General features: G+C 23.9%; 4 protein-coding genes across 9 annotated transcripts in view; 2 read left to right on the forward strand and 2 right to left on the reverse strand.

Moving 5' to 3' along the window:
- Window positions 1–24,922, reverse strand: part of LOC122852241 (gamma-aminobutyric acid receptor alpha-like) — a 53,681-nt gene that overhangs the window by 1,389 nt on the left and 27,370 nt on the right. Inside the window, exons 3-8 of one of the 2 annotated variants that reach the window (XM_044151928.1) lie at window positions 14,251–14,319; window positions 1,798–2,012; window positions 1,012–1,079; window positions 700–920; window positions 548–630; window positions 46–245 (exon numbers count right to left, since the gene is read on the reverse strand). In XM_044151928.1, coding sequence (XP_044007863.1) covers window positions 46–245; window positions 548–630; window positions 700–920; window positions 1,012–1,079; window positions 1,798–1,858 — 633 coding nt within the window. In that variant the 5' untranslated portion in view covers window positions 1,859–2,012; window positions 14,251–14,319. Of the gene's footprint in view, window positions 1–45; window positions 246–547; window positions 631–699; window positions 921–1,011; window positions 1,080–1,797; window positions 2,013–11,435; window positions 11,582–14,250; window positions 14,320–24,922 lie in introns of those variants that run through there. The other variant, XM_044151927.1, reaches the window with a different exon arrangement.
- Window positions 13,067–17,457, forward strand: LOC122852242 (gamma-aminobutyric acid receptor subunit beta-like). Of its 4 annotated transcripts, none has more exons than XM_044151930.1 (10): window positions 13,067–13,177; window positions 14,037–14,122; window positions 15,142–15,209; window positions 15,283–15,428; window positions 15,590–15,679; window positions 15,740–15,822; window positions 16,148–16,432; window positions 16,523–16,759; window positions 16,838–17,073; window positions 17,143–17,457. In XM_044151930.1, exons 1-10 carry the CDS (start codon window positions 13,113–13,115, stop codon window positions 17,293–17,295), a joined length of 1,449 nt encoding a protein of 482 aa, XP_044007865.1. In that variant the 5' UTR covers window positions 13,067–13,112; the 3' UTR covers window positions 17,296–17,457. The 4 variants fall into 4 exon arrangements, with proteins under 4 accessions (XP_044007865.1, XP_044007864.1, XP_044007866.1 ...); XM_044151929.1 differs by lacking the exon at window positions 13,067–13,177 and adding an exon at window positions 13,573–13,714; XM_044151931.1 differs by lacking the exon at window positions 13,067–13,177 and adding an exon at window positions 13,573–13,714 and having other exon boundaries at window positions 15,605–15,679.
- On the forward strand, window positions 18,828–22,469 carry LOC122852243 (lipase 3-like). Its single transcript, XM_044151934.1, has 7 exons — window positions 18,828–19,888; window positions 20,287–20,521; window positions 20,635–20,749; window positions 21,029–21,275; window positions 21,366–21,615; window positions 21,684–21,826; window positions 21,890–22,469. Exons 1-7 carry the CDS (start codon window positions 19,751–19,753, stop codon window positions 22,037–22,039), a joined length of 1,278 nt encoding a protein of 425 aa, XP_044007869.1. The 5' UTR covers window positions 18,828–19,750; the 3' UTR covers window positions 22,040–22,469.
- Window positions 22,313–24,907, reverse strand: LOC122852239 (probable arginine--tRNA ligase, cytoplasmic). 2 transcript variants are annotated; one of them, XM_044151922.1, is made up of 3 exons: window positions 24,640–24,907; window positions 24,339–24,485; window positions 22,313–24,253 (listed from the first exon to the last, which is right to left on the reverse strand). In XM_044151922.1, exons 1-3 carry the CDS (start codon window positions 24,685–24,687, stop codon window positions 22,424–22,426), a joined length of 2,025 nt encoding a protein of 674 aa, XP_044007857.1. In that variant the 5' UTR covers window positions 24,688–24,907; the 3' UTR covers window positions 22,313–22,423. The 2 variants fall into 2 exon arrangements, with proteins under 2 accessions (XP_044007857.1, XP_044007858.1); XM_044151923.1 differs by having other exon boundaries at window positions 22,416–24,253; window positions 24,579–24,688.

The following is a 24,922-nucleotide window of genomic DNA, read 5'->3' on the forward strand; positions in this document are numbered from 1 at the left end:
AATATCTTTATTATGGATAATGTAAAATAATAATGATGAATTTACTTGAATTAAAAAATATCCAGTATTTCGTTGCATATTAAATGAAACTTCAAGTACTGAAAATTCACCTTCACGTCTATTGAATGTTAAATTTCTATATGGTGATCCCATAAGATCAAACTGTGATAGAGTCATACCAGGTACAAATTTAACTGAAGTGTCTTCTTTCCATTCATAAACAAGTTGTCTTGTAGTGTAAGCATCTGAAAGTGACATATTAAATTGAAAAATATAAATATATATTTTTTTTTTCTATATTCCAAACAAATTGCTTGTATTATATATAAATTTCAATAAGTTAATATACAACATGTGACGCCGATTTTTTTTTTGAGATTTTCCCAGGCAACTTTATGTAAACTATTTTTATTAAAAATAGAAAAGAATATTCAAATAAAATTGAACATAAAAACAATACAAAAAAACATGAAATATATTTATTATTAAAATAATAAATAAAATATTTATTAAAATTTAAAATTAAAATAATTATGGATTTACTCACAACTGCCAAATATCAAAGGACAAGATTGTCGATCCATTGGAAAATTTTGTAATTTCATTGGACATTTTGCTTTTATTGTCAATCTGTAATATAGAAATTCTAATTATTAATTGAACCAAGTTGATAATAAAATTAAAACATATATTAATTACCTCATTGAATAAAGAATATCTCCATCACGACCTAATCGTAATAACTTATTTGGTACAGTTATTGTATGAACATAACTGTGTTTTCCATTATAAAAATATGTATCAGGTCTCCATATTCTTTCCAACATTTTAATACTCAAACTTAAAGATTTAATAGGTCCAACAAAACTTAATCTTGAATCACGCCAATACTGACGAAAGTAACAATCCATTGAGTAATCCTAAAAGTAAATTTATACAAATTTTAAAAATACTAAAAAAATTAACAATAGTAATTCAATTATTTATTGTTTGTTTAAAAATATATATTACCATGTCAAGCTCGGAAATTGGTCCCATACTTCGAATGAGAATATTTGTTTTAACAACTGTTGGAATACCTGTAAATTAAAAAAAAAAGAAAATATTATTTTTAATCTATATATATTTAAAATATTAGTAAAAGATATAAGTAAAAAAAAAAATATATATGCGATTGGAAAATCAGTGAATTGGCAACATAAGATTCACCCACTTTTATTTATAAAAAAAATATATTCATGCGAATGAAAAAATAAAATAAAAAAATAAATATGCCGAGTAAAAATTTTTTTCTTTTGTGTTGATAACTTGGCTCAGTGAAAAATCGATTTGTACATGTACCATTAGTGCGTGTGCATGTATATTTGTACCTATATACAACTTAAACATTATTAACAGTCCAGTTGGTACTTAAAAGTTTTTTTTTTTTTTTTTTTATATCATCATTTTTTATCATCTAAAACGGATTTATATTTTTATTTTTATATTCAACTGAGTTAGCGCATTAAATGAATATTTATTTTTTTTTCAGCTAAAAGTAGATTTTCTCTCAAACTACAAGAGTCCATTGAGTATAATATAATGGAAATGAAAAAGCGTGTAAATTTTTGACTGTCTATTTTACAAATTTATTTTATTTTATATTTTTTTTAACAATTTATATTTAATCGCATCACATGTTTTATAACTAGTTTATTTCACGATTCATCTGCTGATTGAAATGAGAAAAAAAAAAAAACAAAAAAAAAAAGGACAAATTTTAAAAAGCTTAAAATTATATTAAAAAATTAATAATACCTTTTCCATGTGTTGGTAGCTGGCTATTTTCATAATTCATAAGAAGATTTTCAAGTATCATTGTAATATTTTTAGAAAGAACATCATTAACAACTTCTCGTGAATTTCTATCAAGATATTCATGATGATATTTTTGATTTAATTTAATCAAATGATGAGGTGTATGATTTCGATGACCCCAACAAATATTTACTATTATTAGTAATATTAAAAACCTGTAAAACAATAAATATTATTATTAATTTAATACATTATATAATTTTATTTTCAATTCAATCATTTTAATAATAATAAAAACAATAGTTATCTATATGTAACTAATTATTTATATAATAATCCTTTGAAATAACATTGTTTGAATCATAGACAAGTTTCATCAAAAGCATAAAGTTCTTGCAATTAAACTTTGCCTTTTAGTCTGAACATATATATGGATGTTTCCCTTGTGATCCAATGTAATTGTGCCAACCATTTCGTAATCGTAATCGAGCTTACCACAAGTATCTACTGCTTAATTTTTTATTAATTTAAAATTGATATGTTCGTTATTATTATTGTTATTATTATTATTATTATTATTATTTTATGTATAGTAATAATAAAATCAAGTGTATTAATTGAAATAATATTTAAAAAATTACACAACTATTTTGTCATATTTTTAAACTTTAAACTCTTATTTGCTTCTTTACGTAAATATTCACTTTCAACAATAAGCAATCCTTAAAATATTTCACACTTTTTAAATTTGTATTTTAATTTTTTTATTTTCCCCTCATTTCTCATTTTACTTTATAATAGTATAACGTATTTTATTACGCAAAATAATTCTTTGATGCAAATTTAATTGAAAGAAATTTAACAAAAGTTTTTTTTTTCATTTTTAATTAACGAATATCAATTTATAGTTTGAAAAACTTTTATTTAAATTTATAAACAAATTAATAATTTATATATATATAGAGATATTTGAAGATGTGGTTTTATTTTAATATTATTTTAATAAATATGAAAAAAAAAAAAGAAATATACAGTTAAAAAAAAAATGAATATATTCATTTTTTATTTTTCATCTGTCGTGCTATTCAATGATTGTTATTATAGAATTAAAAAAATATATATAAAACTGAAAAAAATAAAAATATTATTATATCACTATGTATAAAATAAAAAATTTTATTCTCTACTGTTATTCGAAGATTTTTGTATGGCAACGACCTCTCCCAAAATTGAATATATTATTGATAGACATCAGTTTGAAAAAAATATGATAAACAGACCATTACCCGAGCAATGGAATATCATTAACACGAATTAATGTATCTATATGAATATGTGACATTATTTATTATCATTTAAGAGTTTTTTTTTTCTTCAAGTAAACTCTAAAAAAATAGAAAAATAAAAAAATAAAAAACCCATATCATATATACAAAAAATTTTAGTGTTTATGTTTGGATAAACGAGTATTCTATGTATAAGTTAATCTGACTAATTGATGGACGATGAGATTGGCCATGAATTTTTGTTTTAATAAAATCTAGGAACTATCAAAAAAAAACATGCTCCATGATAACGGTTCACGAATGACGATTTAGGGTAACGGTTATTCATACAAGGCCTTTCGAATTTTCGGGTGATTTAGAAAGGTTTATGTCCAATCAAGACCATCCCTTTTTTTTCGTTCATATTTTTATTATATACTTATTTTAATATGCTTCTTCAAGTATATTCGTTATTAGAAAAAAAAAAAAAAAAAAAGTATATAAGATGGGTCGTTAAAAGATGACCAGCCTCAGTCGACAAGTTTGGCGATAACGTATACATCGTTTAGTTTAGTTTAGTGTGTTTGTTTTTTTTTTTTATTTTCAAAAATGCGTACTTTAAATGTGTTATTTGTTCTTTTATTTTGCACATCAGCATTCATCAGAGCTGAGGTAAATCAGTTATTTACTGCGAGTTTTAAATAAATAAATATTGTGATATTTAAAAAAATTATTATTTGCTAATTATATATAGTTAAATAGTGTTGAATTAATATTTTTACTTGATTGCATTATTTGTTAGTTGATTTTAAATTTAAATTTATTTATTTAAAAGTTGATTTGCAATTTTTTTTTCGTTGAATGTTTTTAGTATTAATTAGTAATAAAAAAAAATTGTTTTTTGTTTCTTCAACATAAAGGATGAATCAGATGATTACTTAGAAGATGAGACAGATTCAATTACTACAGGAGCAAGGCTTAATCATGTGAGTTATTTTGATAGATGGTGTAACGGAAATTGTGCGTTAGATCGTCATTTATTAACCGCCGTCCGGAAAACGCTATGTCAATCATGTCATCCAGTAAACTATGCTCCATCAACCACAACAACTTCAACAACGCCAGCACCAACTACAACAACTACAACAACTACAACAACACCAGCACCAACTACAACAACGTCAGCACCAACTACAACACAAACATCACAGAAACCAGTTTCTGCCGTAGAATTACAGCATGATTGGTCATTTGTCAGAAAATTCTGTAGAAAAGTTTGTGATCGTAAAGAACAATCACATCAAAAAACATCAATAACATCCGTATTGTGTAAAGAATTTTGTAATAAAAACTCAACGTTGACAGTAATAAACAAACCAACAACAACAGCAAAACCAACTACTTTAAAACCAATAACAATAGCAGCATCAAAACCACCAACAACACCAAAACCAACTACAACCAGTCATTTACATAATTTGATACAAAAAGTTTGTAAATGTAACAAACTTACTGGGAATAGTAAAACCACAAGTTTATGCAGAGATCTTTGTCGGAAAAATTCAGGGCAATCAGCAGAAACTATCGTAAACAAATTCTGCAAAAATTCTTGTAGTAACATTAAAACACGATCAGCCAGAAGGTTTCATGATCACGCATGCTTTCACTTCTGTCCAGATGCAAAACCAACTGAAAAACCAGTAGAAACACCAACAGAAAAACCGGTAGAAACATCGCCTGCAAGTCCTTCAAGTACAACTGCAAATCCATCTCCAAGTACAACTGTAAATTCATCTCCAAGTACAACTGCAAATCCATCTCCAAGTACAACTGTAAATTCATCGCCAAGTACAACTGCAAATCCATCTCCAAGTACAACTGCAAAAGTAACCCCAAGTACAACTGCAAATCCATCTCCAAGTACAACTGCAAAAGTAACCCCAAGTACAACTGCAAATGTAACTCCAAGTACACCTTCAAATGTAACGCCAAGTACACCAGCAAATGCAAGTCCAAGTACACCTGCAAATGTAACGCCAAGTACACCAGCAAATGCAAGTCCAAGTACACCTGCAAATGTAACACCAAGTACACCAGCAAATGCAAGGCCAAATACACCTGCAAACGTAATTTCAAGTACACCTGCAAATGAAACTCCAAGTACACCTTCAAATGTAACTCCAAGTACACCAGCAAATGAAACTCCAAGTACACCAGCAAATGTAACTCCAAGTACACCTGCAAATGAAACTCCAAGTACACCAGCAAATGTAACTCCAAGTACACCTGCAAATGAAACTCCAAGTACACCTACAAATGAAACTCCAAGTACACCTTCAAATGTAAATCCAAGTACACCAGCAAATTTAACTCCAAGTACACCCGCAAATGAAACTCCAAGTACACCTGCAAATGAAACTCCAAGTACGCCTGCAAATGTAACTCCAAGTACACCTGCAAATGAAACTCCAAGTACACCAGCAAATGAAACTCCAAGTACACCAGCAAATGTAACTCCAAGTACACCTGCAAATGAAACTCCAAGTACGCCTGCAAATGTAACTCCAAGTACACCAGCAAATGAAACTCCAAGTACACCTGCAAATGCAACTGAAAGTACGCCTGCAAATGTAACTCCAAGTACACCTGCAAATCCATAAATATTTTAAATGGTAGCACAAAAAGTTTGATATTTTTAAAAAATCATTGACAGCCTTCTTTCATTATTCATCAGCAATTCATCATTGACTATAAATATTTTTTACAGTAGAATAATAATATTATAAATAATATAAAAATAATCACTTATTTTTATATCATATATTATAAAACAATTAGATTTTAAGAAAAATTTTATAAATTATTTATTTAAAAAAATTGTATTCATATTTTGTTCAATCGTGATACTGAATAAAAATTAATTTAAAAAATTATTTAATTTAGACTACATTGATTAAAAAACTTTTTCATTTTTGACTTTCCATTTTTCTTTGCTATTTAAGAAACTTTGAATGACTGGTTACAATTATTATTTCATTTTATAAATAATTATCATATAATTTTTACTTGTATATAAATCATTGAGCTTTTTATTCATATCTATAGAATGTCACAACATTTGAAAAAATGAAAAAGTATTTAGCTAATATTATCTTATGATACAAATGTTGCGATCAATATTTATCAATTTATTTATTTACCTTATTTTATTTAATTAATTTAGAGTTGTGGGCCTAGCCCTAAAATGATAGTGAAAAATTTATTAAGGCCCATATATTTGAACAAAAAATTACATCGTCTTTGGAAAAAAAAATAAAACAAAATAAGCATCTTAAAAGCCAATTCGATCAATAGGTTCAATACTTATAGCAAAATAACAAAAAGTCACATGGAAAACGAAAACATAATATTATTATATTACTGTTATTATATATAAAATAAAAAATTCCATTCTCTACTGTTATTCGAAGATTCTTGTATGGCAACGACCTCTCCCAAAATTGAATATATTATCGATATAGACATCAGTTTGAAAAAAAGATGATAAACAGACTATTACCCTAGCAATGGAATATCATTAAAACGAATTAATTTATTTATATGAATATGTGACATTATTTATTATCATTTTAGAGTTTTTTTTTTCTTCAAGTAAACTTCAAAAAAATAGAAAAATAAAAAAATAAAAAGCCCATATCATATATACAAAAAATTTCAGTGTTTATGTTTGGATAAACGAGTATTCTATGTATAAGTTAATCTGACTAATTGATGGGCGATGAGATTGGCCATGAATTTTTGTTTTAATAAAATCAAGAAACTTTGAAAAAAAAACATGCTCCATGATAACGGTTTATACGAATGACGATTTAGGGTAACGTTATACATACAAGACCTTTGAAATTTTCAGGTGTTTTAGAAAGGTTCATATCCAATCAAGACCATCCCTTTTCTTTCATACATATTTTTATTATATACTTATTTTATTATGCTTCTTCAAGTATTCGTTATTAGAAAAAAAAAAAGTATATAAGATGGACGTTTAAAGATGACCGCTCTCAGTCGACAAGTTTAGTGGTAACGTATACATCGTTTAGTTTATTGTGTTAGTTTGTTTATTCGTTTTTTTTATATTTTCAAAAATGCGTACTTTAAATGTGTTATTTGTTCTTTTATTTTGCACATCAGCATTCATCAGAGCTGAGGTAAATCAGTTATTTATTGAGAGTTTTAAATAAATAAATATTGTACGATATTTAAAAAAATTATTATTTGCTACTTATATTGTTAAATACTGTTTTTACTTAATTGCATTAATTAGTATACATAATTTGTTAGTTGATTCTAAATTTTAATTTCAGTATTAATTTAAAAATGCTAGTTAGTAATAAAAAATAATTTTTTTTTTCATTTTTGAACATAAAGGATGAATCAGATGAGTACTTAGAAGATGAGACAGATTCAATTACTACAAGAGCAAAGGGAAATCTTATGAGTTATCTTGATAAATGGTGTAACCAAAATTGTAAGACAGGTCAACCATTATCAGCCATTCGGAAAAGGCTATGCCAATCATGTTATCCAGTAAACTCTGCTCCAGCAAATGGAACTACAGGCACACCTGGAAGTGGAACTACAGGTACATCTGGCAATACAACTCCAGGTCCATCTGGAAGTGGAACAAATACACCACCAAGTGCAGCACCTACACTTTTAAATGCAACTAAAATGATGTCAAATGGTAGCACAAGACATTTGATATTTAAAAAAAATCATTGACAGCCTTCTTTTATTAATCATATATAGACAATTCATCATTGATTATAAATATTTTTTTACCGTAAAATAATATTATGAAAAATATAAAAATAATCTCTCATTTTTTTATCATAGTATTATAAAAAAATTAAATCTTAAGAAAATTCTTATAAATTATTTATTTGAAAAAATTGTATTCTTATTTTGTTCAATCGTGATACTGAATAAAAATTAATTTAAAAAATTATTTAATTTGTCAAAGAAATTTTTTATTTTTGATTTTCTGTTAATGCTATTTAAAAAACTTTGAATGGCTTGTCACAATTGTTATTTCATTTTTTATAATACTAATAATATCATATAATTTTTATATGGTATTTACAAAATGGAATCCAACTTCATCAACATTAAAGTGTCATTTGAAAAAAATAAAAAAATAGCTAACATTGGATACAAATGTTGATCAATATTGCCTCATTTTATTTTATAGAAATTCTACTTTGTTATTAATGTACTTTACCAAGCCAGCCATATCATCGTAAACTTCTCCTCGACTGAAGGATCAAAAATGGCAGTAATGCATATATGTATATATAAGTTAAAAATATGATATATACATATTATATTTTTTCCCCTTGAAACTGGTGACACGTCACTTTGTTCAGGGATCTATAATGCAGAGTCAGCTTCAAAGAGACAAGAGCAAAATCCACTTCATCTTCATGCACCTCTTGGCACGCTTCTTCGATGACGAAAAATATCGTTTTGCCCTTCAATCTGCTTCTTCATATACGACATTTATTCTCTGTCATATTTTTGTCTATCAATAAACTCTTTAATCTTTTTTATTCTCGACTACATATATATTTTTTTTTACGTATTTTTTTCTCAATCAAAATTGAAACCAAATAATATTATAATTTAAAAAACTCCAAGGATTTTAATAAAAACTTTTTCATTTTTTTTTTATTTGTCCATGTTTGTATGAAAATAAAATCAACTAATTTACATATATATAAAATATGTTAAAATTTCATTACAACTTTTTGACAAATAAACTAAAATTTTATTAAATTTAAATTTCAAGCAAATTCGTCACACAGATATCAAGCAACTACTGTGGTTGCAATTTGACTTTGATGGTCATTCTGATTTGTGTTAATGATGTCATCAAAAAATAAAATAATAATAAAAATAAACAAAAATTTAAAAAACTTTTCAACGACTTGTATATCATTGCATATTCGTGGTTTGTTTTAATCACCAACCAGCTCGTTGAAGCATGCAAAAGTTTCATATAGCCGCAAAGAAAAAAAAAAAAGTAACGATATAAAAAAAAAATTAAAAAACCACGATTTTCATTTGAATATTCGATAGTCTGTAAACATCGCTTGTTAGTGTTTAAAGACCCCTTCTATACCTCCTCTCACGTCTACTTGTATTTGGATACTTGAATAAACTAAACTTCAAATAATTGTAATTTTTTTTTTTTTGCTATTCTTTTTTTAAAATGTACAAATAAAAAAAACATATGTATATTTTATGTTTTACCAGCATGCATCACGTACATGTATATAAATGTATTTGTATATGTTTAATTTTTCGAGATAAAAGGATGCAATTAAATGCATTGTCATAAAGTCAAACAATTAGCTGATATTGGCAGTTAATGAAATATATGTCAAGTTTTGATTTGCGTCATACACACATACTGATATTTATCACCCTTTTAACAACGCATTTTATATGCGGGTCTATTTTTAATAAAAGTTTATCGACGCATATACATATATCACAATGTCAATCATTAGTCAATATATACAAATATATTTAAATTTTTTAATTTAATTAAATTTAAATAAATAAATAAATAATAACTACACTGAGAAAAAAAAATAACAATTTTTACTATGCTAGCAGGGTAATCGTCGGGTAAAACTCGATTTTGGGGTTTTTTCATGTTCTGATATATAAAAATTATTGTTTAGATTATATTGGGATATGCCAGGGTAGTATTTATTGGTATAAAAAATATTGATAAGCTTAATACAATTATTACAGTTTTATTCAAATAAAATACTGAGCTTTGGATAATTTTTATTGTGCTGAACACTAAACATTACTCTGCAGCATGGTAAAATTCAACCCTCGGTAATCTTCGGCGCTGTTCGATAATTATCGTGTCAGGCTTTTGTTATTTTTGTTATTGTGAGACGCACATTTAGGTATTTGTACGTCCAACGGTCTAACGGCCTCCGTAATTATACATAATATTGATATTAATTAATTCAAGTGAATAAAAAAGTGCAGTTATCTAAGAAAAATCTACGACTTAATTTGAGTACTTTTACTCGCTAATTATTTATAGATATCACTAGTAATGGATGTGAACATAATTGTGCAGTTTTCATTTGTTTATCGTGAATGATAGCAGTGAGGATGGTCTCAATTTTATATTATAAATATTTTAATGGAAACATCCACACAATATTATTTTATAACAAAAATTATTAGCTGTATTTAAATGAACACACCGAGCATTATGAAGTTAATAAAATTTTTGTCGTGAAAAATTTAGATTTGAATAAAATATATAATTATAAGTTAACATATATAACACAAACACAAATACAGAATTGTTAAAAATTGGATATAAAAAAATACATTAAATAAAATTTTATTTTGAGTATCGTTATTTAATTTCCTTCATTTATTTTTAAGCAATATTTAAAAGATAATATATTTGGAATTTTTATTAATTCAAATAATAAAATTGTTGGTAATACATCAAACTACTATCGACACTATATTTTTAGTGTGTATGTATAGTTAAAATTACTGTGCTTGGCATGGTAATTTTGTCCAAAATACAAAATTAAATGGCACGAAGGGTAAAAATTATTGTTCCCATTGTAATATATGTTAAACTTACAAAATACCCGGCCTTTACTACGCAGCACAGTAATTTTTATTTGATTTTAGTTGTAAAAATTGTTATTTTTTTTTCTCAGTGTATATATATATTTATTTATATATAATATTTTTTTTAATATTAAAAATGAAAAACTTGGTGATTGAATAAAGTTTGTATACAAAGTTTATGCAAAATTCAAAAAGCATGATGAGATATATATATATACGCCAGTTTGGAAAACGGATTGAGATAACTCAGTTGCGGATGTATAGTAAATTAAATGAGCTTTTGTAACAAGGTCAATGCAAGTTTAAGAGAATCTTGTTTGGTGTTGTTAAAGAAGATATCAGTTATCAGTTATTTTACATGTGTCCTCAAGTTATTGATGAAATTAAAGAGGGTTCAATTCGCATATATATAAATATAGTCGCTTTATAGTTAATTGTATAATATACATTTGTCATTAATTTATAACAATATGTCTATTTAACATGATTATTAAATACATATATAATTAAATTATTTAATCGAAATCGCATATGTCCAGATATTTTATGGATTTAAATTACAAATCAATTAGATTTTTAATTTAATTGAAAAATAATGAAATTTTATATATAAAAAAATGATTAATTAATTAAATTATTGTTTGTTTATTTAATTTTTTAATTTTGAAAATGTATTAAAATTAGAAAACTCACGTGGTAAGTTGATAAGTCATTTTATTCTTCAGGTAATTAATAATATTATTAAAACAAATTTGTTATTTCATTGATGAAACCACATGGTATATGTATATTTGTATATATTATTTTTGAACCTCGTGGATATTTCGCAATGCTAACCACTACCGTGATAAAATATAAATGCATACGAAAACCGTTGGATACCAACAATTTGATTTTCATACGCGCAAACTCCGCACATCACAAATTGTCTTTTTTTTTTATTTATTTTTTTCTTTTTTCAATTGACGAAGGGATTGAGCACTTTCCTTCAAGATTGTATTTTTACCCCTGCTTTTATATCTCTGTGCTTTATCATCTAACTTGTGAAATAAGAAAAAAAAAACAAAAAATATTTCTAAAAAGCAGAAATGCCATTGCTTAAATTGAAAAGCCACCATTTCTCTACTATTCATAATTATAAAACAAAAAAAAATTCATTTTTTAAATTTTACAATACATTAAATGTATTATTAATTTCAAAAATATATTAACAACAAAAGAAATAATAATGTTTTTTAAAATTTAAAATATTTCTTTTCAATCAAATTTATTTTATTTATATTTTAAAAAATTTTTAAATTATGAATTTGTTGAGAATTTTTTTTTTTTTTATTTTTCTTTTTATCAACTGACCAGTAAAGTTATTCAAAAAAAAATTTCAAAAGACATATAATATATTTTTATTTAAAAAATTATGAATATAATGATAAAAATATTTAAACTTTTAAAAAGTTTTTTTTTTTAAATTAGAATCTCTAGAGTGTTTTAATGAATTAATTGAGTGACTATCTAAAAAATATTAAAAATAAATTTTCTAATTATTTATAAATAATTTAAAAAAAAAAAACTTTTTTTTTGTTTATCAATTGCGCTGAAGGGGAATTAAATATTGGAGTCTATTGGATGATGTTTGGGGTCGAGTGGCGCGCGCAGAAATAAAAGCTTTTTCATATTTTTTGTTGGAGCTTTTACGAGTTGAAATATACCTGCCCTTTCCTCTTAAAAAATTTTCATGTGTTAGGAATATTGTGTTGGTGTTTGTGTGTGTATTATCTCGGTAACGTGAAATGCTTGAATCCCGCGAAAGGAATATGTAACCCTTTTCATCAACACGATAGTTATTTACGTTTAAAAAAAACAAAATATATTATTAAAAATAAATAATTATGAATTATAATAATGTTAATTTTTATTATTATAAAATTTAATAACTTTTATATAATAATAAAATTGAATCTAAAGTGTGTTAAAAAGTTTTTAAGTGAAAATGTTTTTTAAGTTATCATTGAATATTTAACAGTGAAAATTTTTAAAATGCTAAAATATTAAAATATATATTTTTGCTGACATGTTTGTTGATATAAACTTGTAAAGTATTAATTAATTTTTTTTTTTTTATTATTATAAAAAATAGTAATGAGTTTTTTGGTGATGATTTAAATTTAATAATTGAATTTTTTCAAATATTTATTATCAAGTGAACGAAAAAAAAAAATTATAAAAATGAAATTCATTTAAAATACTTGTCTTTTTTGTTGTTTTTTAAATTAAATAATTATTTTTTTTAATGTGATATATTTATTAATTTTAAGATGACATGACAATATGACAATTTGCTTGATTAAAAAATAGCAAATTCATTACAACAGTATGTCACTGACTGTTGACATTATTTTGACTATTTTTATTGTACATTTAAGTCATTTTTCAGCATGGTAAGTAAAAAATATAAATAATATATTTAAAAATTTATTTCTGTATTTTTTAAAACCTACAAAGTTTAAATAATTTCAACAAAGTAATATAATGAAATGAAAACGTCTTGATAATAAATATTCTTGTTGAAAAATAAATTTTAAATTATTATTAAAGATAAAAGAAAAATTTTTATTGTCGTGTGTTAAATAGGTCTATTGTCTGGTAAAGTAAAAAAAAAAAGTTGTCAATAAAAGATATCATCTACAAGTATCACTAAAGATAAAAAAAAATAACGATTTAACGCAACAACGAATTTTAGATTAAATCTTTAAATATTATTTTTTTCATGTAATAAATTTTCCATTATTATTTTTTTTATATCATCAATCATCAATAATTAATTAGAGTTTTCACGAACTGCCAAATGTCTTCGATTATAAATATAGGCAAAAATTATCATCACAAATAGTATTGATAATGCAATTAACCAAGCATAATCCATTTCATTTAGAAGAGTTTTTTTATGATAACATGACATTTTTAAACCTCTTCTTGTTGTTTTCAACATTTTAATTTTAATTTTTTCATTATATATTAAACATCTTTATTTATCTAAAATTATAAATTTTATATTTTTAATTATAATAATATTAATTTAAAAAAAAAAATACTCACTAATTTTTCTAATTTTCTTACACCAAAAAAAAAAAAAAAAAAATGAACCTTAAATAATTTTTTATGACATAATTTACTAAACAAAAAATTTAATCTTCGAGAGGTTTTTGTTTTTTTTTTTTTTTTCTAATTAAAAAAATTCAACTAATAAAATTAATTTATAATTATTATTACTTTTTTTTTTTGTTTTTTTGACAACAGTATGTCCGACAGATTGGAAAACGTAACCCAAACAATTACCAGAATTCTCGATGGTTACGACATTCGATTACGACCAAATTTTGGTGGTGAGTATATTAATTTTTTTTTAATTTTTAAATACCCAGGTAAAAATTAATATCATACGCAAATTCAAATGATTTAAAATTTGACAATAAATATTTTACACGATAAAAAAACTAATTATTAAACTCACCCTTACTTCAGTTGATGGAAACTGTATAGATTGATGTCTTCAGCATGTCTCAATGAATTCCATTGTCATCTGCAACAATAATTAAAAATTGTATTAATTAAAATCATCTCATTTAGAGCTTAATTTTCAACGTCAATTCAAGCTTCAAGTTAGGAATCTTATACACTATAGTCAAATTGATTTTTAATTTCTATAGAAATATCTGGTAATTTAAATAATCATTAGTCTTTGTCTATATGTGGAACAACTCAAATAAAAAGAAACAAAAAAAAAATATAAATGGGCATGTCACTGTTGAGACACCTTGTGTGTTTATATAAATATTCAAAGAAACAAATTAAATTTGAGTAAAGACTTAATTTATATAAGTGTATACTATCATTTTTCAAGTGTATAATATTTCCAATTTATTATCAACAGCATTTTTTCTTCATTATTTATAACGAGACAAAAAACAAATAATTTAAATTACTCAAGAATATATTTCAAAAGCTATTTTAAATTGATACAGTTTTAAATTTCAATTTTTTTTTTTTCTTCTTCACACTTGATTATATTTATTTTATGTTCATTTTTAATTAAATTATTACGAGATTTATTTTATTTTTTTTTTCTATATCAAAGGATCTGTATTTAATTCAATTTTTAATTGATATAAAAATATTCAATTGACCATTTTTTTAATTAAAATATTTTATATCTTTATCACTTGACTTTAACTTTTTTTCTCAATGCTAAATGTATAAAATATATAAATAAACATTCAAGTTGAAATTAAATAAATAATTCAATAGAAAAAAAACATCAACTCATCGAATCATTTATTTATTTATTTATTTTTGTAGCAAAAAATATAAAAAATATAATTGGATTTTATATTGAATTTATCAGGAGAACCTTTGCCTGTTGGGATGGATTTGACAATTGCAAGTTTTGATGCTATTTCCGAAGTGAACATGGTTAGCGAAAAAAAAATTGTCAATTTTTGTTGAGAAAAAAAATAAAAATAAAATCCAAATATATATATTTCAGGATTACACGATAACATTGTACTTGAATCAATATTGGAAAGACGAGAGACTAGCATTTTCACAAGAAGGTGATGTACTAACACTTAGCCATGATTTTGCTGAAAAAATATGGGTACCAGATACATTTTTTGCAAATGATAAAAACAGGTAAACATTATTTAGGTAAATAAATATAATTATTTAAATATTTTTTTTTTTTTTTAACCTACGTATTGTATCATCATTATTATTATTATTTGAAAATTTAATTTATCGTTATGTAAAGGAAAAAATTTATTACAAATTTTAATGACAAATGTGTTATAAAGAGGTTTCGTTCCCAGCTTTCTTCATGATGTTACCGAGCGTAACAAACTTGTACGACTTTCTGGGGATGGCTCAATTACATATGGAATGAGGTAATATTCATATAAACTAATAATTTTATAAATATTACAATTATATTATTTTTTCATTAGATTTACAACAACACTGGCATGCATGATGGATCTACATTATTATCCTCTTGACTCACAAAATTGTACTGTTGAAATTGAAAGTTGTACGTATTATTTTTCTTATTTTTATTTTAAATATTAAAAGTTAATTGCATAAATCAACAAAATTAATTTATATACAGTCAATTGACTTATTTAAATAACAAACATACAAATTTAATTTATATATCCAAGGGTTTAACATTTGCTCAATTTATAATTAAATTTGTATTGCGCATCATCCCTTTAATTTTGATGTTTAACGAGTTTGGATTTACTGAAAATTGGATAGTTTAAATTATCTTAAATACATATATATACATTTTAACTATTAATCAATTTATGTATTAATTAATTAATTAATATTTAAAATATAAAATTATTTTAAAGATGGATATACAGTATCAGATGTTGTTATGTATTGGAAAGATACACCAGTACGTGGTGTTGAAGAAGCTGAACTACCACAATTTACAATATTAGGATATGAAACAAATGATAGAAAAGAACGTCTTGATACTGGTATTTATCAAAGATTATCATTGAGTTTTAAACTTGAACGTAATATTGGTTATTTTGTATTTCAAACATATTTACCAAGTATATTAATTGTCATGTTGAGTTGGGTGAGTTTTTGGATTAATTATGAAAGCACAGGTGCACGAGTAGGTTTAGGTAATTAAATTTATAAATAATTATATTTAAACTATTTTTTTTTAAATAAAAAAATAGTCATAATAATTAAATTTTAATTATTATATATAGGTATTACAACTGTACTGACAATGACAACAATATCAACTGGTGTTAGAAGTTCATTACCACGTATAAGTTATGTAAAAGCAATTGATATATATCTTGTAACATGTTTTTTTTTTGTATTTGCTGCATTACTTGAATATGCTGCTGTTAATTATTCATATTGGGGTGCTAAAGCTAGAAAAAAAACTAAACAAAAAAAAAAAGATATTATGGAAAGAAAAATAACAATACATGCTACAGGTTAATTAAAATTTTCTATTTATAAATTTTAACATTATTATATATTATTATATTTTTTTTTTTTTTTTTGTATATCAGCTAGTAGATCAAGTCCAATATTGATAGAATCAACAGACACAGGTATTATTGAACTTGAAGATTTTCGTACATCACCATTGCCAAGTATTCGTAGTCGTTCTGGTATTTCAAGTTGTGCAACAACACCTGGAACAACAATTCGTACAACTGATTTTCCACCAAGTTTTAGACCAGCACGTTATAATACACGAAATACTGGTCTAAGATATCGTGGATCACGTCAAAACAAACCAAAGGTTAATATATAAATTTTTTTTTTTTTTCATATATTTCTTTTTTTAATTATTGATATTTATTTGTTAAAGGTACTTCGAGCATTGACAAGAGGTGCAGGTGTATTACGTGCATCAATACCAAAAATTAAAGATGTCAATGTTATTGATAAATATTCACGTATTATATTTCCAGTAAGCTTTATACTTTTTAACATGACATACTGGAGTTTTTATGTAGTTTAAAAGAATAATTAAATAAATTTAAAAAAAGAACAATTGTATATTATAAATTGTTGGAAAAATAATGACCAACAATTCCATTGGCATCTATCATGAAATTGATAAATATAATAATAATAATAACAATAACATTATTAGTATTTAAAAAAAAGTACTGAATGAACCTAGAAGCTGCCAATAAATAATTCATTAATTGTTGAATACAAAATAGTTACTTTATTTTAAATTAATTTAATTTATTATAAATAATATTGTTTAATTGTGGATAAATATATAAATTTACATATATATTTTTTTTTTTACGTGTTATAGATAGAATGAGAAATTATTGTCAATAAATGTGTCCCCTCGATATATAATTTATTGTGCATTGTAATATTCCTTTTTTTTTTTTTTTTGATTACATAATAAGTTGTAAAATATTATTTTTAAAATAAAATATTGAAAGCTTGTAAAGAAATTATTTAATTTTTTATAACCAAACCATAGATAAACCAATGAATGAATGAATGACCAATAAACCTTTCTTTTTTTTTCATTCTGACTAAAAAAAAAAAAGTCAATAAACTTTTTTTCTAATCTAATTGAAAAAGAAAAAAAACAATATTCATAAAATCTTGAAATAAAAAAAATGAAAAGTTTACGTCATTATACAAAAAATAATATTATTTTTACTAATTAAAAAATTCCAATGAAAATATGTTTTTAAAAACAACGACCCTATAATATTTTCGAAAAAAAAAAAAATTTATAATTTTCCTTTCACATTTGATTAAATTATTATTGTTAAAAAAAAAAAAATGTATTGTTTTAAATTTGTGAATAAACGATTAAAAAAAAAGTATATAACTCTATACTAAAATATAAAAAAAATATAATTATATATCAAAGTATTATTTTCATTAAAAAAAAAAATAATAAAAATTTTAAAAATATCATAATAAAATTGATTGATTAGGCAATAAATCATTTATTATTTTTATTATTTATTATCAATTATCATTAGTTCATATTAAAAGCAAAAAAGTCATAAATGTTGAATAAAAAAAAAAAAAATAATAAATAAAACATTAAACAAAGAAAGTCAATATAATTCAATAAACTTTTTTTTTTTTTTTTTTCTCTTTACGCATAATTTTACATCATTTTGCATTTTATTTAAATTAAAAATTGCATTTACGTAGTTTATAATTAAATCTTTCATTGTCTTTCTAATAATATTCATCATATGATTTTACATCAATAAATAAAATTTTAATTTATAATATTTCTAATGTTATTATAATAACGCATGAAACAATGAAACAATGTAAATAAATTAATAAATAATAATATATTTATCTCATATGAAAATGACATCATCAAAATTACTGTCGATAAGAAAAATATAATAAATAAAAAACATAAAAAAAAAAAAGTGGTTTGTAAATAATATTTATATGAGTGACATCGTATGAAATACCGAGGAGCATTGTATGCTTTTAATGAATCATTATATTGTACTTTGATCGATGATGGTTTAAGTTTTTTATACATCACGTGTTATTGTACTGGATACACGTGGAAATATTTTTTTTTTTCTAAATTGAACCATTGTTGTTTTTAAATAATATATCATTTGTCAAATAAAATATCATTATTAATTAATTAATTAGCATTAAAAATATTAATTTTAATGATATAATACTTAATCATTATAAATGTATTTTATTTATTCAGTATTTCGTTACTTAACACCAAAAAATATTGAAAAAATATTTCATTAATTTTTAAATTGCAAGTACAGTAAGATAATAATTTATAAAATAGTGGGATAAATACATAGAGAGTTTGCCTGGAGAAGGTATATTAAATATCCTGTAAACAATTTAATACCCCACTCTTCTAAAATAAAAATTTGAACCAGAACACTGCAATATTGTAAAATTGTTCGTTGCAGTGCCATGTATTAACGCGCAGTCGTTGTATTAACAAACAAATATATTGCATATATTATTTATTTATTATTTCCAATGAAATTATACGTCAATATTTAATAAAAAAATAAATTCATTGTTCTTTAATTACGTTTCAGTGTTCAGTCAAGTTTTTTTATAATCAACATCATTAAACGCGTGTATAACGTTCGATAAAAGTTTATTCCTTTTTTTTTATATAAATATTTCCAAGTGTATTTAAATTAAAATAATAATAAATAATCAAGTGTCAGCATTATTTTTATATTTTATAATAATATTAAGTGTGATGACATAAAAAAAAAACCTGTAATTTAATAAGATAAAATTTAGAAAGTTGATTCGTCGTTCTACATTTTGTGACCCAGTACTTGAACGTTGGAAAATTATTTGTTACTTTGTTTATTTATAAATTAAAATTATTGGTTTTTTTGTGATATTTATCAAGTGTTTTAATTTATTATAAAGTTTATTTTTCATATATTTTAAAGTGACTATTTCGTATGAGTAGATACATTTGGAACCTTTTGTCAAAAAAATATTTGACAGAAGGAAATGGTATTAATGGAGCAATTGATGATATGAAAAATGCTGTTTATCAAGCTACTCATAATGTTGATGATGAGACCCACATGACAACTGTAATTTTATATTTATTTATTTATTTAAATTATTTATTTATTTATTTCAAAAATTAAAAAAAAGAATTACATTTCATTGTGATGTTTAATGTTGGTTTTTTTTTTGTTTTTTTTTCTTTCAAGAATTTAATTTTTATAACAATAATTATCATTTGTTATTAAAATATTAATTTGTTTATATATTCAAGTATTTATTTATCTTTTAAAACTGTCATTATGACTCAATTTAACCTCGAAATTTTATTATTTCTACGTCGTATATTATTTGTTCCAGAAATTACTAATCATCATAAATATAAAAAAAAATAAAAACAACAAATTAAATAACAAAATAATTAAAATTACTTTAATTTTAACAATAATAAATAATAATATTTAATTTAATTTATTTTAAATAGCCGGAAATAATATTTTTTCATGGATATCAAGCTGAAACTCATCACATTTGGACTGATGATGGATATCGATTAGAAGCTCATCGAGTAAAACCACCAGTTAGTGCAAATAAAAATTGTGGTAAAAGTATTATTGGTAATGATCATAAACAAAAACAAAGACCAACTATATTGGTACATCATGGATTATTATCAAGTTCAGCTGATTGGTTATTATTGGGTCCAAAAAAAGCAATGGGTAAGAAGAAAAACACTTTAACATTTTAATAATTGCTTTGTGCATTAATAAATGTTTGTGTTGTTTATCAATTTTTTTTTGTTTTTTTTGTTTTTTCTTGTGGGATGCTTTAGCTTTTTTGCTGTGTGATGAAGGCTATGACGTTTGGTTGGCAAATGCCAGAGGAAATAGATATTCACAGTGTCACAAACAATACACAACAAAAGATCCAAAGTTTTGGGATTTCAGGTATGAAAATAATTATTCTAATACATCTTTTTTCTTTATATAATTAAAAACGACAATTCTGATAATATGAATCTAAAGTCCATTTTAATGATTCACATGCACTCTAGACCTAGTTCAATACGTATATTTAAAATTGATATGATAATCAACCTTGACATTAGATAACATATTTTAAATTTTAAAAATTGAATAATAATTGTCAATACTATGCAAATTTAATTATCATTTAAAATACTTCCTGTTGTTAAATTGACAAATGAAATTTTATTTTCATTATAGCTGGCACGAGATTGGATATTATGATTTACCAGCATTAATTGATTATATTGGTGAAAAAACTGGCAATCCAAATATGCATTATATTGGCTACAGTCAAGGTACAACTGCATTTTTTGTAATGGCTAGTGAACGACCAGAATATAATGATAAAATTAAAGGAATGGTTTGTCTAGCACCAATTGCATATCTTGGTAATCACAGAAGTCCATTATTAAAATGTGTTGTACCACTTCATATTGTTATGAAAGTAAGAATTTTATATAATTTAATTTTAGTTTTTTAAAAAAAAAAACATTATTTTTTGTCAACTTATATTTATTACTAGTATATTATTTAGTGGGCCAGAACATATTGCAATATTAATGAATTATTTCCACGTAATAAATTGCAATCATTGGCATTTTCAACAATAATGAGAAATGCACCAGATACACTTGCTCATACATTTTGTAATTGTTGGTTTTATCTTATTGCTGGATTTGGAAGTGATCAACTTGATAAATCAATGTTACCAATGATATTTGGACATTTTCCAGCTGGTGCATCTGCCAAGCAGATTATTCATTATAGTCAAGCAATTCAATCTTGTAAGATATTAAATTTAAATTGATTTTTTAATTTTATTATTTTATTAATTTTAATGATTTATTTTTAGCTTCATTTCAACAATTTGATAATGGTGCAAAAGAAAATTTAAAATTATATGGAACAAAAGAACCACCCAAGTATGATTTGACCAAAGTAAAAGTGCCTGTTGCAATATTTCATAGTGATAATGATTTTCTAAATCATCCACTTGTAAGTTAATTAATTTTTTTTTATAAATAATCAATAATAAATAATTATAATTATTATTTTCAGGATGTAGAAAGTCTTACTCAAGCATTGCCAAATGTCATTCAAGTACGAAAAATTGATTACTCAAAATTTAATCATATTGATTATTTATGGGGTAGAGATGCAAAAACTTTAGTTTATGATGATATTATTGACGTTTTAAGACGTTTATAAATAATCATTCATACAACGATTTCTAGAGCATTTGAAAATCATATTTTTTTTTTTCTTTTTAATATAATAAACTGTGAATTCTCGTTAATTTATAATTATTTCACGTCACAATTATTAAACATGACTTGTATTAATAAAAAAAAAAAAAAAAAAAAAAGAAGAAAATATTTATTTAAAAAAATTATAATTAGGATATAAAAAGTATTTAATAGAAAAAAAAAATAAAAAATAATTTATGAAAATTTATGATATTTGGAAAAATGAATATTGATATGTAAATATAAAAATATGTAATTAAATAAAATACAATTAAATTTTTTCTTTCAAAGTATTTTTTTTTTATTATTGAAATTATTATTATGTTAGTAAAAAAAAAAAAAAATATTACATACGATCAACTGGTTTTAAACCAAGTAATAAAAAGCACTGTTCAAGAACAATAGCTGTTGCTTCAGTTAATAATATTCTTCCCATATTAACTTTAATAATTTCACCAGATTTATCTTTTTCAACACAATAACATTTATCATAAAATTCAGTAAATGCACAACAAACATCATAGCAATATTCACACAATGGATGAAGATATAAATCTTTAGTTATTTTAAGTAAAATTTCTGGAAATCTAAGTAATATTTTTCCCAATTTCCATTCTTTTTCATGCTCCAAACTAATTTTAGTATTTTCAATAGCTTCAATAATTTTTTCACGTGATATATTTGCATTTCTAGCAATTGATTTAATTCTAGTTAATGCATAAAGAAGATAAACAGCAGTATTACCTTTATCATCTAACATTTTATCAAATGAAAATACATATTCATGATTTCTATTGTGTGAAAGATCAGCATATTTAATACAACCATAAGCAACTGATTCTTGTGCTTTTTTTAATTCTTCATCAGTTAATTCTTGATGACGTCCTTTTTCTTTTAATTTATCAAGTGCTCTTTTTAATCCTTCATCAAGTAAATCTAATAATTTTACTGTATCACCAGATCGTGTTTTGAATTTTTTTTTATCTTCACCTAATACAACACCAAATGGTACATGATCCATTTTAACATTATTATTTAATATACCTGCACGTTTTGCACAACTTTCAATTGTTTGAAAATGTACAGATTGACCACCATCAGTTACATAAATAACCCAATCAGCTTTTTCTTCTTCAATACGATGTTTAATACATGCCATATCAGATGTATCATATGTAAAACCACCATCTGATTTAACAACTGTCAATGGAATACCAGTTTTTTTATCATTATCACCCCACATAATTTTTCTACCTTCATCTTCTTCCAAAAAATTATTTTTTTCCAATTCAATAACTAATTTTTCCATCATTTTTTGATAAAAACTTTCACCTCTTTCAATAATACTAACATCAAGACGTTTATAAAGTTTTTCAAATTCAATACGTGATACATCACAAATCATCTCCCAAGCTTTTTTTATATCTGGATCAAATGCTTGAAGTTTAACAACACAACTATATGCACGTTTTTTAAATTCTTCATCTTCATCAAAACGTTTTTTTGATTGTTTATAAAATGATTGAAGATCACTAATTGCTGGTGATACATTAAGATAATTTGGAAATTCATCTTGTAAATGTGCAATTAACATACCAAATTGTGTACCCCAATCACCAACATGATTTAAACGTAATACATCATGTCCAAGATACTCAAGTAATCTAGAAATACTTTCACCAATTATTGTTGATCTTAAATGACCAACATGCATTTCTTTAGCAATATTTGGACTTGAAAAATCAACGACAATTTTTTTTTTTTCAACATATGGTGGTGGTACTTTACCAGCTTGTACAAGTGTTGTCAATGCACTAAATGCATATTCACGTGAAAGATAAATATTTATAAAACCTGGACCAGCAATTTCAAGTTTTTCAATAAATTTTGATGATTTTACTTTTTCAACAATACTATTAGCAACATCACGTGGTGATACCTTTTTTCCTTGTGCAGATAAAAGCTTTGACAGTGACATTGCACTGTTACATTGATAATCACCAAATTTTGGATCTTTACTAGATACTGAGATAATCACTGGAGGATCTACAATATCAGGAAATGCTTCTGTAATTCCATCTAAAAATATCTTTTCAAGTTCTTCTTGTATACTCAACATTTTTGGTGAATTATCTTCGTTATTTGCTTTTTCTTTTTCTCTCAATGAGTCAACAAACTGAAATAAATTTTAATTTTTTACAATAAAATGTATAAAATATTGTTTTTCTTTTTTAAACAATTAATAGAAAAATTAAACTTACTTTTTTTAAAATTGTTAGCCGGTATTTTAATTTTGTATTTTCTTGTCGTAATTTTAAAATTTCACTATTATCAGAAGAACATTCACCAGGTATTTCTAATCCCTTTAATCTTTCAAATTCTTTCCACAATTTTTCAATTTCTTGTTCCTACATTAAAATATATAAATTATATTAAAAAAATATTTCAAACAAAAAAAATCAACATTATATAACCTCAAAATTATAGAGTCATAATAATACCTATAATTTTACAAGTTTATATTGTTGTTATATGATAATTAAATATTAATATATATTATACCGCAAGTTCAGCTCGTTTTTTAAATGGTTCCAACTCTTTTGAAGACATGATTTTAAATTGTTTTTTGCACTAGAACACTTACACGTGCATCAAAGCAAAATTTAGCATAAAAAAAAACCTGGTGCAGCTGTGTGTATGTCACTGTCTGTTGGCCTCAGTTGGCCTGTTGTCCGACCCCCACAAAAAAAAAAGAAACATGAAGAGAGCGAGAGAGAAAAAGAAAGAACATGGCTCCATAATCTAAATTATATATTTTTTAATAAACCACCTAAAAAAATTAAAT

The sequence above is a fragment of the Aphidius gifuensis genome, linkage group LG3, assembly GCF_014905175.1.
Source record: "Aphidius gifuensis isolate YNYX2018 linkage group LG3, ASM1490517v1, whole genome shotgun sequence".
Lineage (NCBI taxonomy): Eukaryota > Metazoa > Arthropoda > Insecta > Hymenoptera > Braconidae > Aphidius > Aphidius gifuensis.

Coding starts and splice junctions, on each gene's coding strand:
- LOC122852242 (XM_044151929.1), top strand. CDS start 13,638: ATGCAATTAACCAAGCATAATCCATTTCATTTAGAAGAGTTTTTTTAT. Junction 14,123..15,141: donor ATTACGACCAAATTTTGGTG/GTGAGTATATTA, acceptor TGAATTTATCAG/GAGAACCTTTGCCTGTTGGG. Junction 15,823..16,147: donor TACTGTTGAAATTGAAAGTT/GTACGTATTATT, acceptor ATTATTTTAAAG/ATGGATATACAGTATCAGAT.
- LOC122852243 (XM_044151934.1), top strand. CDS start 19,751: ATGAGTAGATACATTTGGAACCTTTTGTCAAAAAAATATTTGACAGAA. Junction 20,750..21,028: donor CCAAAGTTTTGGGATTTCAG/GTATGAAAATAA, acceptor TTTTCATTATAG/CTGGCACGAGATTGGATATT. Junction 21,276..21,365: donor CACTTCATATTGTTATGAAA/GTAAGAATTTTA, acceptor TATATTATTTAG/TGGGCCAGAACATATTGCAA.
- LOC122852239 (XM_044151922.1), bottom strand. CDS start 24,687: ATGTCTTCAAAAGAGTTGGAACCATTTAAAAAACGAGCTGAACTTGCG. Junction 24,486..24,639: donor AAAAACGAGCTGAACTTGCG/GTATAATATATA, acceptor ATTTTAATGTAG/GAACAAGAAATTGAAAAATT. Junction 24,254..24,338: donor GGCTAACAATTTTAAAAAAA/GTAAGTTTAATT, acceptor AATTTATTTCAG/TTTGTTGACTCATTGAGAGA.